The sequence below is a fragment of the Rhipicephalus sanguineus genome, chromosome 1, assembly GCF_013339695.2.
Source record: "Rhipicephalus sanguineus isolate Rsan-2018 chromosome 1, BIME_Rsan_1.4, whole genome shotgun sequence".
Taxonomy (NCBI): Eukaryota; Metazoa; Arthropoda; class Arachnida; order Ixodida; family Ixodidae; genus Rhipicephalus; species Rhipicephalus sanguineus.
Genome location: NC_051176.1, coordinates 231,182,740 through 231,197,104, shown reverse-complemented (window position 1 = coordinate 231,197,104; position 14,365 = coordinate 231,182,740). Strand labels below are relative to the sequence as shown.

Below are 14,365 nucleotides of genomic sequence, written 5' to 3'. Positions count from 1 at the left end.
AGTGTTCTAGGTCTAAGCACAAAGTTGTGGGTTAGATCCCAGCTGCCACAGGCACTTTCTGATGGTTCCACAAAAGAGCACTTTTGTACTGAGCTTTAGATTCACATTAAAAGACTTTGTACGATAAAAGCTATGGAAGCTCTCATAACTCCAGTATAGCTTTGAAACAATATTTTTTTTCAGGCCTGCTATGATAGCCATATCTAACTTGATGCATGCATGTGCCAAGTGCTAATGAATGTTACTACATACCAAAAACGCGCAAGTCGCTTGCTTTAGCACTTTTCTTGCTAGCACTTTGATATTTCACAACAATTAAACTGGTCACAGTGGAACTCAAGCACTACATAAAATGCAACATGAATTTATGCCACACATGATGCACACGAAGGTATGCTAATCTCTCCTGCCTGTGCAAGTGGATTGTGTTTTCCATTTTTAACAATTGCTTGAGGTTATGCGTGCCAAAACCACGGTACTATTACGAGGCACGCTGTAATGGAGGGCTCTGGAAGTTTAGACCACCTAGGGGTTGTTTAATGTGCATCTAAATCTAAGTAAACGAGCCTCTCGCATTTTCACCTCCATCTAAAATGCGACTGCCGTGGACAGGGCCAAACCTTTGGCCTTTGGGTCAGCAGCTGAGTACTGTAACCACTATACCACTGCAGCGACAGTGTTTTATGTGTAGTTATGCAATACCAACTTACACGAACAGCAACTATTCGGAAGTACATTAATTAGACTGTCACACTAGAAAAAAATAATCATAATAAAAAAACTCCAGTATGTGTAGTTTGGTCCATTAAACTAAAGCCCCACACTGTCCCAAATCTATACTCCATCTCAGAAGTTCCCTTCAGCACTGTGAAGGCTACAGGGCCCCTTAGCCAATAGGAAGGGCAATTAGCCCCTCCACATGTATTCATCCGCATCGCGTCGTCTGCTCAGCGTCTTCTTGACGTCTGCTCGCACGCGTAAGAGTAAAGCGAACAGACGGCATAGCTGAAAAAAAGAAAAAATGGCTGCATCTACCGGAGCTGGTGCCCTCCGCTTTGAATTTATGGGGTTGTCATCGTGCGCTGTGTGACCCATAAGTTACGAACTGACACTAGTATTCGCTTTAGATGAATGTGCTGACGCTTCAACAGCAATCTATTCGCGACTATAATGCGCTAATTTCATCAACCGTTATCAAATTCTCGGCTGATCTCGCAAATAACAGCTAAATGTGCCTCACGTTTTGTCCTCAGCGTGAGATGGCACAGCACGATGGCTCATTTCACCATTTATTTGCTGCTTCCAATGCAGCGGGCGTACAGCAAGCGTAAGTTAGGGTCGAAGCGGGCGGTCGCGTCTGCATGGTTGCTGCCATGTTGATTTGTAACCGCAGTTATCGGCGGCTACTGATACCACAAGTAAAGGCACAAGACATTAATGCGAAGAATAAACATATAATGCATCGATGTGACGTATACGTGCCAAACAAGCGCAAATGTCTCAACCCTTTCAATTGTAAGGCAATTATATCTGGAACTATGTTTTACTGCGCAAGTGGGTGGCTTGCTTACACCCCGTAGCCTTGGTAGTGCTGAACGGTAGTGGTAAGATGGAGTGTAGTAAGTTTTGGCCTGAAAATAGAGCAGAGAGACAAACGTTATAAAACAATACATGGTCATTTTTTAGCGCTCAACATTTCTAAAGTATCTGCCAATGATTAAAATAATCTGTGCACGACCCAGCATTAGTTAGTCATTGTTACTTCTGTCTTTTCACACCGGAAATGTTAAGAAAAAAAATATATATATATTGATATATATATGAAATTCTCGTATTCTACATGTCAAACCGAGAATACAATTATGAGGCATCCGGTAGTGAGGAGTTAAAAGTTAGTTTTGACCATAATTAAAGATTTATAGCACGATGGCACGAAGCTGAAGACAAAAAGGACAGGACATGCTAGAAAACTTGCCCAACTTTCCATCCTTTCGCAAATTTGACCATAAGGGGTTCCTTAATGGGCACAGAAAGTTTAGTACACAAAAGTTTTTCCATTTCGCCACACTGAAATGTGGCCACTGGAATTGAACCAATATTGTCAAGCTTAGAGACAAGACGTCATAGCCACTGGGCTACCGCAGTCGGCGTTGATAAAGCAAGGCGCCTTTAAAACCTAAACACACTCTAAAATTTTCTGCATAATGCTGTTTATGATGTTTCTCTTTTCTTTACACTAGAACTGTTTTCAACAGCCACTGCATTTACAATAGAAAAAAGGTGATAAAGCTCAATCGAAATGAAAATCATTTATTTTTACAGTTCAACTCAAGCATAAGATGTACAACATTCAAATTCATTTTCAGTTTTCACGAAACAGGTTTGACTGTTTTCAGTTCAGATTTGACCCACAAATTCACACATAATCACCGAGGCAAGTTTAGAATAGACAAACAATAACCAGTCTTCACATTTATTGTAAGTGGAACACATAATTAACATACTGTTTGTACAATATATGTATAGAGGTCTTATTTACATGACAAGGGCATCTGAAAGTTCCGGAATAAATACATGTGCACAAGAGACTATAGGTTTACTTTGGCCCTTTAATGCATTTGCAGATGAGCTGCTCTTAACAGATTAACATAAAACAGCTTTCAGATTGCGATTCAGACCTCTTGACTACCACACAGTGACAACAAACATATTCCATCGTACAGTTACCTCCCAACAATCACTTCAGCAACAGCACTTTAACAGCAGAGTTTAGCCATGCATGGTACATACACTACACTGAACTAATTAAGTCCGATGACTATTCGAAAATAACTAGAAGATTGGGATGTAGTTGTCAATCTTTGAACGGTGGCGTTGTGCAACACATTCTGCAATCCAGACAATGTTGCGGCACTCCTGTTCTTTCAGCTTCACATATGCATAGAAAACTCCAGAATGAAATTGCTGCATGAAGGCGTTTACGTTGAGCATCACCTGTACACATAGGCAAAAAGAAAAGCAGTTGCAGTTAAGTACTGTCACAAAAATAGGAATTTTAAAGGGGTTAACACTGCCAGTAATCAAAAACATCTGGGGAGGCAGTGTAACCTAATTATGTATCATTGTTAGTGTTTCAATATCTAGCTGTCATCAATTAAGCAAGTGATTGGATGTTTTCTCTATACTGTTACACAAACAACTACGTAGACTGAAAAAAGCTTTGCTGTGTCATGCCTAGCCTACCATTAGTGTGCCTTCCTAACAATGGTTTAAAATCTACAAATAGACAAGCATGTCAGGATTTAGTGAGAATGTCTTCAACAAGCTACGATAAGAGTTTCTGTTTCAGTGAGTACAGGAATAATTTTAACACGGTCAATAAGCACAATGAGTTTAGCATGGCTACAGAGCCCAAACCATAAGACTCTAAGCAGATGTAGTCACCATGCATCACTACTGCTCTCAACCTCAGTGTATCCCACAATGCACTGCAATGCACAATTCATAAATGATCACACTGATGAATGCTCACCAGTGGTGCAACAAGCGCAGGAAGCCATGCCCTCTGAGTATGAGGAGGGTGTGGCTGCCTGAACTTCATCCGCTATGCTGAATAGCAGAAATGCCTCCTGCCCCCTGAATGGCAGAAAAATCCCTAATTTAAATAGACTTTTATGTGCCATTTTGGGCACATAAAATGTCACCAAACGTCACCTCCTCTTGTTCCCGGTGCGGCCGCTAGACGCGGCTGTTTGTGAAAAATGCATTAAATTCATTATTTTCCACTAGTTCCTGTGTGAAATGAAGGTTGTGTCTACCGATTTCAGCACCCCATCTTTCAGTTTGGCTAAAAATCTCGGCGGCAAAAATTTTGTTTAGTATCACTTTAAAGCATTGCGGATTTGCTGTTGTCGGACTATACTGACTATACGTATTCATCACTTTTTGTCTAACTCAAATAGCACCCTCCAAAAATATTTTCCAGCATGGGGTAGTCGATTTAGCAGACAACTATGTATATTGAGGAGTGTATTTTTTTCCCGGACTATGCAGAAGTGAACATTTTTTTTACATGGACGTTTCGTAATGTCCAACAGACTATCATGCTTTGGTGTGACAAAGCACATCATATGAGATAGTGAAATGCTCTCAAATCATCATGGAGGTTGTGCTTAGCTCAGACTTACCTCATGCTCAAAGAACTTGTCCTCAAGTGTCCTCTCATCAGGATTGTTTCCCGCTCCACCAAAAAGCACATTGTATTGCTGCAAGGAAACAACACAATATCAGAAACAGCAAGAATAGGCAACAAAGACACGCTTTATCACAGAGTGTTAACATCACATAGTATGCTACTAATAAGTGAGAACTGAATGTTAAAAAAAATTAGACGACACAAAGAATTTGGAGATGAAAACACCCATAGAAGAAATGACTTACTGCGTAGAACTCCGCGATGTTTCGTACTTGGTCATAGTCATCTGCTTTCGCAAGGGCATTCAGTCCATCAGGGTAAAGGTGACCACATTTGGGAAAGAGCTTTGCTCTGTCTTCTTTCGTTAGTTCAGTGCCAAATGAGTTTATAGTGATAATAAATGCCCGACGGTCAGCCTCAAACTGCAGAGAGTAGGCAAACAGTAAACAAAAGTCTTTGACAAAAATATTTCACAATTTGTCTTCCGTCTCAACAGGTCGTAATTTAATTCACTTCTGCATTTGAACAATTTACAAAAAGCTAGGAATTGTTCCGTGTACGAATACAACCGATGAGCGAAGCTCCTTAGAAATGGGACGCAAACGAAGGCGGTAGGGTGGGGAGCTGGCAGGGAGAGCATCTGCTGAGCTCGGTGGCGGGAATGACCGAGCGAGTGAGTGTGCGGCGCGCGCAGCGCAGGGAGAGGGGTGCGAGCAGTGATGCGGTGGGGGGCCTTTGACGGCGGCAACAAAACGATACACACGCCGTTCGGCGCGCGCAGCGTTCCACTGTCTTTCTGTGCCGGCGCCGGGTGGGGCTACTACCTTCAACAAAGTGCCCGTAGTGCGCTAGAATGACGGTTGTCATTTCACAATCCACGATAAAGGCGGTGAAAGTGAAGACGACCATTATAACCAGTTGTGCACAGAGCTTATTTCTTTTAACCTTGAATTTCTGGTGCGCTAGAACCAAATCGCTGAAGGCCTAAACATTTCCTCTTAAATCACCGGCCAATGCAACCTAAAGCGATGCTTAAGAGAAGGGAGCTTCGACGGCGCGGAGGAGTGCGGGCCTAAGGAGCTTCACTCCTAACAAGTTCAAGCGAACACCTTAACTATACAATCAACAAGACTATCTGAAGCTACCCTTATAACATATAAACAGTTTCAGATCTTATAGAAACCACATTAAAGCAGCAAAAGTTGCAGGAAATCAAAATGACCTCTGCACAGCTGCTTCCTTAGACGTATTTCACAGTACCCTTGTCAAGCCAATTGGGAAATAGACCATATGTCAATGGGAACACTAAATATTTAAGATGGGTAAAGAAAGCAAAAGAGTTCTTTAATTCTGTGCAGACAAGCATCATAGAGTCACTGCAACCAAAGGAATTTTATGACAAAAATGGGCACTTCAGTTATGCCGAAATTCAACCTCCTGTGCAAAGTGTGGTCGCCGAACAATTATTTTTTACAAGAGACTGTAATCAATGTCTGTAAATAATAGGGCACTTGAACAAATAAAATTATTTAAATTGCCAAAGTGATATTAATTATTCGCTAACAAATGATGCTGCCACCAAACTAGCGATGCAAATTCTCCATTTTCAATTCCACTGGAGGCATTGCTTAGTCATGAATATTAAAGAGGCTCTGAGACACCTGAGTACAGTAAAACCTCGGTGATACGATCACGGCTCGTACGAATTTCGGGGTGATACAAATTTTTCTGTGGTCCCGGCCAAGGCCCATTATCCTACAATGTATTGGAGTACGGTTGTTGCGAACCGATTTGCACCCTGCGACGTTTGATACGAACGTACGCTAGCGCACAGGTACGAATAGGTGCTGCCTGCGCTGTCGCGGAAGACCCGGCAGACACGCGCGGGCGCGGGCATGCGCGTTGCGCCATCATCAATGGTGCGTCGCTGCCTTCGAGAAAGTGCGCGCGAATCTTGGAGACCTTTAGGCGCCTTCGCGTTTAGGTTACAGATGACGACGTCGCGCTTTTTTTTTTCCGACGCGTTGACTCGTGCTCCTGTGCTCGAGGCAGCAGCGTCTTTGTACTGTGTTAACACGTGCCTGCCCCGTCGATGCAAGCCATGTGCCCGCATTCAGACGTTCTATGTAACAAGACTGAAACTTGGGCTGCGGGTCCGTCATTAAGTCCCATTAAAGGTGGACGAAGACCCCTGGAGATGAAGCGGAGGGTCTTGGCGAAGGAGCTTGGCCTCTATCTATCATGTGCAAAGTGTTTCTTAAATCACTTTTGCTGCAGTACTCTGGTGTCATGCAGAAAAGCGTAGCAAGATTAGGAAGGGGCTACTAGCGGTCACGGGGCACAACACATCTGGTTCATTAATTACACACGCGCGCATGCACCGTATATTTACGAGTACAGGTATGATCACTGACATCTAAAAGCTTTACTGGCAATCATTCAGAGCTGCTCATGACGTCGCTGCGGCCCTGAAAAACACTAAATCAAAGCGTATGCCAACTTTCTTTTCTCGCATACTGATTTTCCATGTTTTCTGGTGATACGAATATCGGATGATACGAATATTTTTGGTAACCCCGCGAGATTCGTATCATTGAGGTTTTACTGTAATCATAAGATTGACCTCACTATTAATATGTCGCCTCACATATTTCCTGCTAAAAATTATTTCAGATCCTTTGAGTACAAGTGCCTATTTGCACATTTTTCTCTTTCATTTAGTACCCACTAGTATGCTGGAAGCTACAGAGGGAAGGATGGCAAGGAGCAAGCAGCAGGGAACCTAACTCGTGCCCTCGTACTTAGCAGTGCAACATCGCGGCTGCTAAGCCATTTTGCACTATTGCAACCCTTAAAATAAGCAGCTTAAAACTTTCTTTTTACTCACAGCAAGGATTTCAAGCATGACGTCTGCGGTAGTGCCTCCAATACTTTCACAGAACTTGTAGAAGTTTTCTAAGTATGCCTTGTAGAGGGTGTTGCGGATGATTTCAATGTTCATTTCATCAAGATCTTGTTCAGATATGCAATCCACAAAAAAGGGTGCTGCATAGCACAGAATAATACAAACCTATCAGGTACACATCCCATTCATACACATAAATTATTAGTCAAAACAACTAAAGAAGACGGAAACTTCACCATTCTGTCCACACCAAATCGTTCACAAAACAAATGTGCAGCACATAAAATGCTATTTTGAGCTGATAACAAATTCTGCCTCTTCAGAGTAAAATTTCAAAGCACCACGAAGGTACAGTATAGAAACTTCTGACTCCGAAGACTTTATTTCAACATGAAATATTAGTAATCAATTGATACTATCCCACATTCAAAATAATGTACAGGCACTGAATACAACATAAAAATTTAGCATTGGGCATCCTTACACATTTAAACTGACATCTCAACCCCTAGCTTCAACAGCATAGCACAAGCTCAGCCATTCAAGCCCCGTTGAAGATGTGCGAGAATGTCAAGTAGCAGAATTTCATCCAAAATCTATTACACCTAGAAATGAAACATATGTTTAAACACCAAGTTTATTAAATATGATTGTCACACTTAAAGGGCCCCTCACCAGGTTTGACAATTTTGAGCTAATGAGCGCAATGCATACACTGGGCGTTCACGATCACGTCTGCCAAAATTTGCAACGCTACGTGCCGCGGAAATGGGTCAAATTTCAAGGTGAACGGTGCTTGCCCTTCCTCTCGGGGGCGCGCGCCCAGAGAATGAGGGGATGACGTACATGAGAAAATGGCCCTACGTAGATGGTAGTGCTGTGACGTCGCTCCTCTACGTAGACGACTGTGCTCTGACGTCGTCAAGAGTAGCATGTGACACTGCGATAATTATTTGACACGACATGTGTAGTCCATGTAATTTTCTGCTTGAATAGATTAATAAAACTTCAGAGAAATAATGAGACACACAAAGGATATGAGTGCGTCTTTTTCATTTTTTTTTTCGTGAATTGCAGCGAGATGCGGGGCTAATGTGCCTCTGTTTCCCATGCGTTCGTGTCCCCTTGGTTAGCACATCAAGCAGACGCCAGCCCAGGAAACGAAAGTAATGTTCTGGCGTGTTCAAGCACTCATGATGCTCATTTATTTTACCGCGTTCAAGTAAACATTAATGCGGCACTGGCTCGTGATAACGCCACTCTCATGCCCGTACAAATGTTGTAACTTTCAAGCCCATCCCGCACAAACAGGCAGTACACCACAGAGAACGCTGACACAACGCCCACGGCTGCTACATAAAAAAAAAAAGGTAGCGGCCATGCAATGCCGCTCGCGTGCTCGGGCATGTCATGCGCATGTGACCATGCATGCACGTGACGTGTTCATGCGTATGTGTCAAGTGAAGAGGGCAGGGAAGAGATTTGGCTTGTGAAGGCTACACGGGGCGAGTGGCAAGGGTTTGAAACTCGCCTCCTCGCATCATGGTTTCGCGCCGCTACAAATTATTGTTTTTCTCAGCTCGTAATGAACCGATTTGAAAAATTCTTGCGGCATACTGCTCTTCATTCGGCACACAACAACTTCCAGCATCAAATAAAATTTGCTATGTGGCCTGGTGAGGGGCCCTTTAACATGAAAATTGTGTAAATAATTTGTGTAAATAATTGATGTAAACAATGAAAACGTGCACTTATTACAGTCACAAATTGACTGAAACCTGAACGATAAATTTCAGATTTAAGTTTGTAAATACAGAAGTACGTTTTCTGTTTTGAAATGTGCAATATGTACTATGTATACACTGTCAGTACATGCAACACTTTTCTTGGCAAACCACTCTTGACGTAAGATAAGTAGTCAAAGATTGTTGGACACTAATTTTGCAGTGTACATGAAACAGGCTGATGGACAGTTACATTTATTTCTTTTTCTCCGATTATGGCTCATACAATAAATAAACGTCATCTTACAACAGCGGGAGAATTTTTGCATTTGCAATATCTACAGAAGCTGCCTGAACATTGGCACTGACAGTCCGATCTGGCGTAACAGACGGGTGGTGACGCCGCTTTCCGGGAGCTGAACTACTACACTATTCACAAAGGCAATCGCCGGTCACACTTCAGTCAACTGGGCAGGGCCTCTCCTGCCTTCTTAAAGTTCTATCCGACTATAGTGATGGGCAAGTGAATATTTGTAGCGTTACACTACGAAAATTCACACTCCCTTTCCTGACTGAGTAGAAAGGTCACATAAAAAGTAGACAATATTTATATGCACAATATGAACTGAAACAGCGAGAAAAAAAAAAAAAAACTTCCCTCCTACATTGTTCCAGGTGTTTTCCTAAATGTATACGAAGGTTTAATCAATGTATGAAAACTATGTTTAATGCATTCCCAAATAATTTTTTAGAGGAATCTATAGGAGAAATGTTGATATACTTGATTGCAACATATGAAAACAGCTTCCCTAACAGAGGGAGCCAAAGGACAATTTTTTTTTTACTTTGGACCTACTCTAATTAAAAGAACAGAGTTAAGCTTAAGCAAGGATCAATTAAGCTGCTTAACTTATAAATGTGGAGAAAAACTGCCTGAATTAGTTTTGAAATCTTAGTGATGTGCCAATACTAATATGAGACAGCCATACCAAGAGGTGTGTCAACAATCACTGCATTGTAGAGTTCAGCAGGTGTGGAGGCAATGTGAATTGCTTCCATCTGATCAAAACTGCCCAGAGGGTGGCACTTTGGGATAAGCTCCCCAATAGGCCTTTGATGCAGGGTCCCTGTGATCAGCAGGATGATGTTGTCAATCATGTAGCTGTACCTGCAGAGACCAAAAACTCCATCCAAGCTATCATGTTTGCAAGCAATACAAAAATGCCATGCTATGATGGTTTGTACAATTACAATGAGCACTGGTCACCAGAATGTTAAAAAATGAAGCAAAGTGGGCTATCAGTCATCACTGAATGAGGTCTACTTCAGAGAAATGGTAGAAGTTCGGAATCAAATAATATTTTCACTTTCATAAGCAAAGTCTGTCGCGTCCTCATGGTAAAATAAAGAAAAGAGGCGATATTTACATTATCTGATATGTCTACTGCTGTTCAGAACCAAACATACAGTGAACTGAAATGCCTGTAAATAAGAAATAAAGTGGGTCACATCTTTCGCACAGTCACAATGACAGTAATGAAATGAAGGAGCAGCACATCATTAGAGTCACTGTATGTACTCCCTATGGGAGCAGAGGTGCACAAAAATACACCATACTGCATGAGAAATGAAGTTTTGAAGGAAAGCCACACACATGTCATATTTCGAGGAGGCAGGCTGGTTTTAATGTGAAAGACCGCGGTCGATTTGCACTACCCCACTTTTCCACCCGCTTTGTCGAGAGGACCACTTGATTAAATAATTGTTAGTGTTTAACGTCCCAAAACCACGATATGATTATGAGAGACGTCGTAGTGGAGGGCTCCGGCAATTTTGACCACCTGGGGTTCATTAACGTGCACCTAAATCTAAGTACATGGGCCTCAAGCATTTTCACCTCTACCAAAAATGCGGTTGCCGTGGCTGGGATTCGATCCTGCGACCTTCGGGTCGAGTACCTTGACCACTAGACCACCGTGGCGGGTACCACTTGATTAAAATGTTGAATATATGACTTGTGGTAGCTGCTGTATTTCTTTGGAATGAAGCGAGCTGTACCAATATCTGTTGTTTGCAAGTTACAAAGCATAGAACCTTTCGTTGTGCATGGTGATAATAAATGTCAGGTGTTCATTATGTTAACCTTGCTCTACAAAGAAAAAAAATATTCTCATTAATTTCAGAAACAGTCATATGTATGTTGGCTTTTGAACAGAGTGGTAAACTGTGCTGATGCAAATACCATCGCCGACTGTGTTTATTGCCCATGTGGCCGTTTCTCCAACTGCATGACTGCTTTTAGAACCATGTGACTATATGTGACAAACAGGCACAAGCGGTGAATAGAAAACACATGTGAGAGTCTGGCTTCCTGAAGGCATCCTATATAAGTATATGTTGCCATATGAACAGAGAGTGCCCTGTTATAGGGCGAAGTAATGCTACAATCACTTTAAAAGGATTCAAGCATGATGAAACGGTCTAAATATTAGGCTCCTATTGCCTATCTTGCTTTGCCAAAATCAAGAAAACAAGTTTACATGCTGACTAAAAATGAGGGATTCTTATTGGAAGACAATATTATTGACCAGAAGTTAGCTGCTCCATTTGTTCAATAAGTAGTGCTTCTGCACAACCACCATAGCTCTCCTGCATGCAAAATTATTCAGAACAGTCACCACTTCCACCAGTCTCTCTTTGCGAAGACTCCAATAAGAATTGTTATCTCTTATATTCAAACAGAAAAAATATTCAATAACTTTGAATAATGTATAAACAAGATGAATACAAATCAAAAAGAAAATACTTTCTAGATGATTTGTATCCAAAACATCAAGCACAAATGCTTGCAAAACCCATAGTCTACAACAAACAAAAACATACAGCACTTTTTAAATGAAGCAGCAATCAATGTTGCTTGCTGATTTGATTTTTTCCCCCCTATAGCATATAATTTTTGAAAAATGTCTTTTCGTGTACTTCTTATGTCTACCTATAGTTTATCATGGGTTCGAAACAGCGCGTAAAATACAAGGACACAGAAACAGACAGGACCAGGCGCTGAAAGTCTCAGCGCCTGGTCCTGTCTGTTTCTGTGTCCTCGTATTTTACGCGCTGTTTCGAATCCATGAAGCCTTACCAACAAGCTCAAACCCATACCTTTTTAAAGTTCATTTCTTCTACATCGAGATCTATAGTTTATTAATCAGTGTTTTTGGTGTAACAGTTTTGGCTGGCCATTCAATTTCAAATGTATAAGCAGTTTCCAATTTCAATGGCACACATCAAGCACTGTGTTCAAAAACTAGGATGGCCTATGCATCAGCAGAAGTGGTTACTGAATTGACACAACTTACGTTATGTAGTCTAAGAAAGTGGCCAGTGGTTCAACAGCATGATTTCTCATGTGCCGAAACTCCACGACAAGTTTTTCACGCAGCTTGTCATCGATAACCGAAACAGTGAGAGGACTTGCTTCATTTGCCAAGAAGTTACCATAGTCTGTGCTCTGGAGGTGAAGTTTCAAGTCTGAAAAGGAAACAATAACCAAACACACAAACACGTATAAATTTTAATATTCAAGATGTTAACATTGCGGGCAATTTACCATCCATTTATTAGGCACTAGGCACATTTTGCGGTGCCGGTGGGCTTAGCAAAGTTAATAGTGGCAAGAAAGTTGGGACAAGTATATACCCACAGAGAGAATGACTTCATTTAAAAATGAAATCAATACCATTCCAACATAGGAGGACGCGAAAGAGCTACGGGGAAGCAAGCTCTCCAGCAACAGTATTACTTGAAGTGCAACGATTCGTGCTACGGGGCCGTATTAAACGATATTCAAGAATTTTTCGCACTTTACTGTCTTTGCCGGCAAACAATCGACAACAGAAAGTGTGTATGAAACGCAAATGAGCTCACCGAATCATCTGTTCAACGCTATGTACAAAGAGTCTCACGCCACTTGCAGCTTTTTCAAGGGTAAATATAATCGAGCAAATACCACACTTAATAAATCTTATTAAGGAGGAAAACGCTGCCGAGGAACAGCACAGCAGTTAAATGGACAACTACCTGCTGATGTCAACACAGCACACAGTCGCTCCGACCGGCAGATAGTTGATAAATACAAACTTGTGAATAAGATATAAGAGGGGATCACTTCGGAAGTAAAATAACGCCAGCACGGTAGTATTATCCCCAGGATTTTAAAGCACATGCGCTATATCAACGGGGAAGCAAGTAGCAGCGATGGGTGTAACGCAAAGTGGAGACTACCAAAGGGGAACGGTTTTCTCACCTTCGAGGGTCTCGCATTGCACGAGATTCAAGTAATCGCTTTGCTTGAGGATACCGCCCTTGAAACCTCGAACCAAGCCTTCGAGGTAACCATTGCTCATGTTAAACAGGAGCTGAGACATTTTCACACCGTATTGATCATATGACTGCTCACCACCGCAGTTGAAGGCCGATTGCAGAAAACGGACACCAACTGCTGCCCTCTCGCGCTATCAGCAGCCACACTTCCGTTTTCGGTTTTGTTCGAGGTTTACAGTAGCACTATAGTGCCTAGGCACTATAGTAGCACCTTCTTGCGAGGACAAGACATTCCGTTTTATCTTCCATTCTTTTCGTATTACACTGATTACATGAAATGTTCGTGCCACTTCATATTTGTGCGGACCGTAATTAGTAGCATAGAGTTTCATACTATTTCATATCTAGTTGAAACTCTACGGTTAGGTATGCGCTCTGGCGGGAACATATTTGCCAAGTCCACTGAAAGTCTGCACATAATGCCAGTGGGCAAACATACGTCTCTCCCTGGTGCGAGCGGAAGGTCAACCCAACACAGTGCCCCCCCCCCCCCCCATTTCAATTTTCCATATATATATATATATATATATATATATATATATATATATATACACACATTCATACAAACGCACGCACGAACTCGCGTAAAGTATGGTTGACCAGCCCTCCGTTTCCCCGAAAAAGCTTTCTGGCTACTCCCCTCCACCACACAGGAGACTAACCAGCGCAGACACAGCCATTTGGCGGCAGCTAAAATATTTCCCAGCATTGTGCTCATAACCATATATCAATAGCCCTTTTGCAGAGGGCACCCAAAACTGCATCATTCCACTTGGGAGCTCCCCAACCCTCTCCCCTCCCATGGTGTGCAGACAGACGCTCTACAGCTACCTACAGCCCTGGACAGCCAGTGAAAACTGATCAATAGGGCCAGCCAGATTGCAGCAGTCAAAGGGGCCCTGTACATTAGGCCCCACCATCTGGGTTAAACCAATCAAGAAGAATGGTTTTCTCCTACCAGAGTGGAATGATTGTTTATAAGTTCTTCACGAGAACTGGAGAATATAAGTGTACCATCTGAAAATCATGTTATCTAAAGAAACCTTTGAGAAGTGTGAAAGCATAATGTGTTGTGCGAAGCAGCATCACTCGATGCGCCGCAGTACGGTGCAGCCAGCGCACATTTATTCAGCAACGCTGGAATAGTTCATCAGCTTTCAC

The 14,365-nt window shown here is 42.2% G+C and overlaps 1 protein-coding gene across 1 annotated transcript; it reads right to left on the bottom strand.

Annotated features, from left to right (window-relative positions):
- Positions 1 to 2,294: 2,294 nt before the first annotated feature.
- On the bottom strand, positions 2,295 to 13,328 carry LOC119374188 (V-type proton ATPase subunit d 1). The gene is made up of 7 exons (XM_037644251.2): positions 13,128 to 13,328; positions 12,181 to 12,352; positions 9,814 to 9,992; positions 7,083 to 7,240; positions 4,441 to 4,617; positions 4,188 to 4,265; positions 2,295 to 2,994 (listed from the first exon to the last, which is right to left on the bottom strand). Exons 1-7 carry the CDS (start codon positions 13,246 to 13,248, stop codon positions 2,833 to 2,835), a joined length of 1,047 nt encoding a protein of 348 aa, XP_037500179.1. The 5' UTR covers positions 13,249 to 13,328; the 3' UTR covers positions 2,295 to 2,832.
- Positions 13,329 to 14,365: the final 1,037 nt, after the last annotated feature.

Coding starts and splice junctions, on each gene's coding strand:
- LOC119374188 (XM_037644251.2), bottom strand. CDS start 13,248: ATGTCTCAGCTCCTGTTTAACATGAGCAATGGTTACCTCGAAGGCTTG. Junction 12,353..13,127: donor GCAATGCGAGACCCTCGAAG/GTGAGAAAACCG, acceptor TTTCCTTTTCAG/ACTTGAAACTTCACCTCCAG. Junction 7,241..9,813: donor GATTGTTGACACACCTCTTG/GTATGGCTGTCT, acceptor TGTGCTATGCAG/CACCCTTTTTTGTGGATTGC.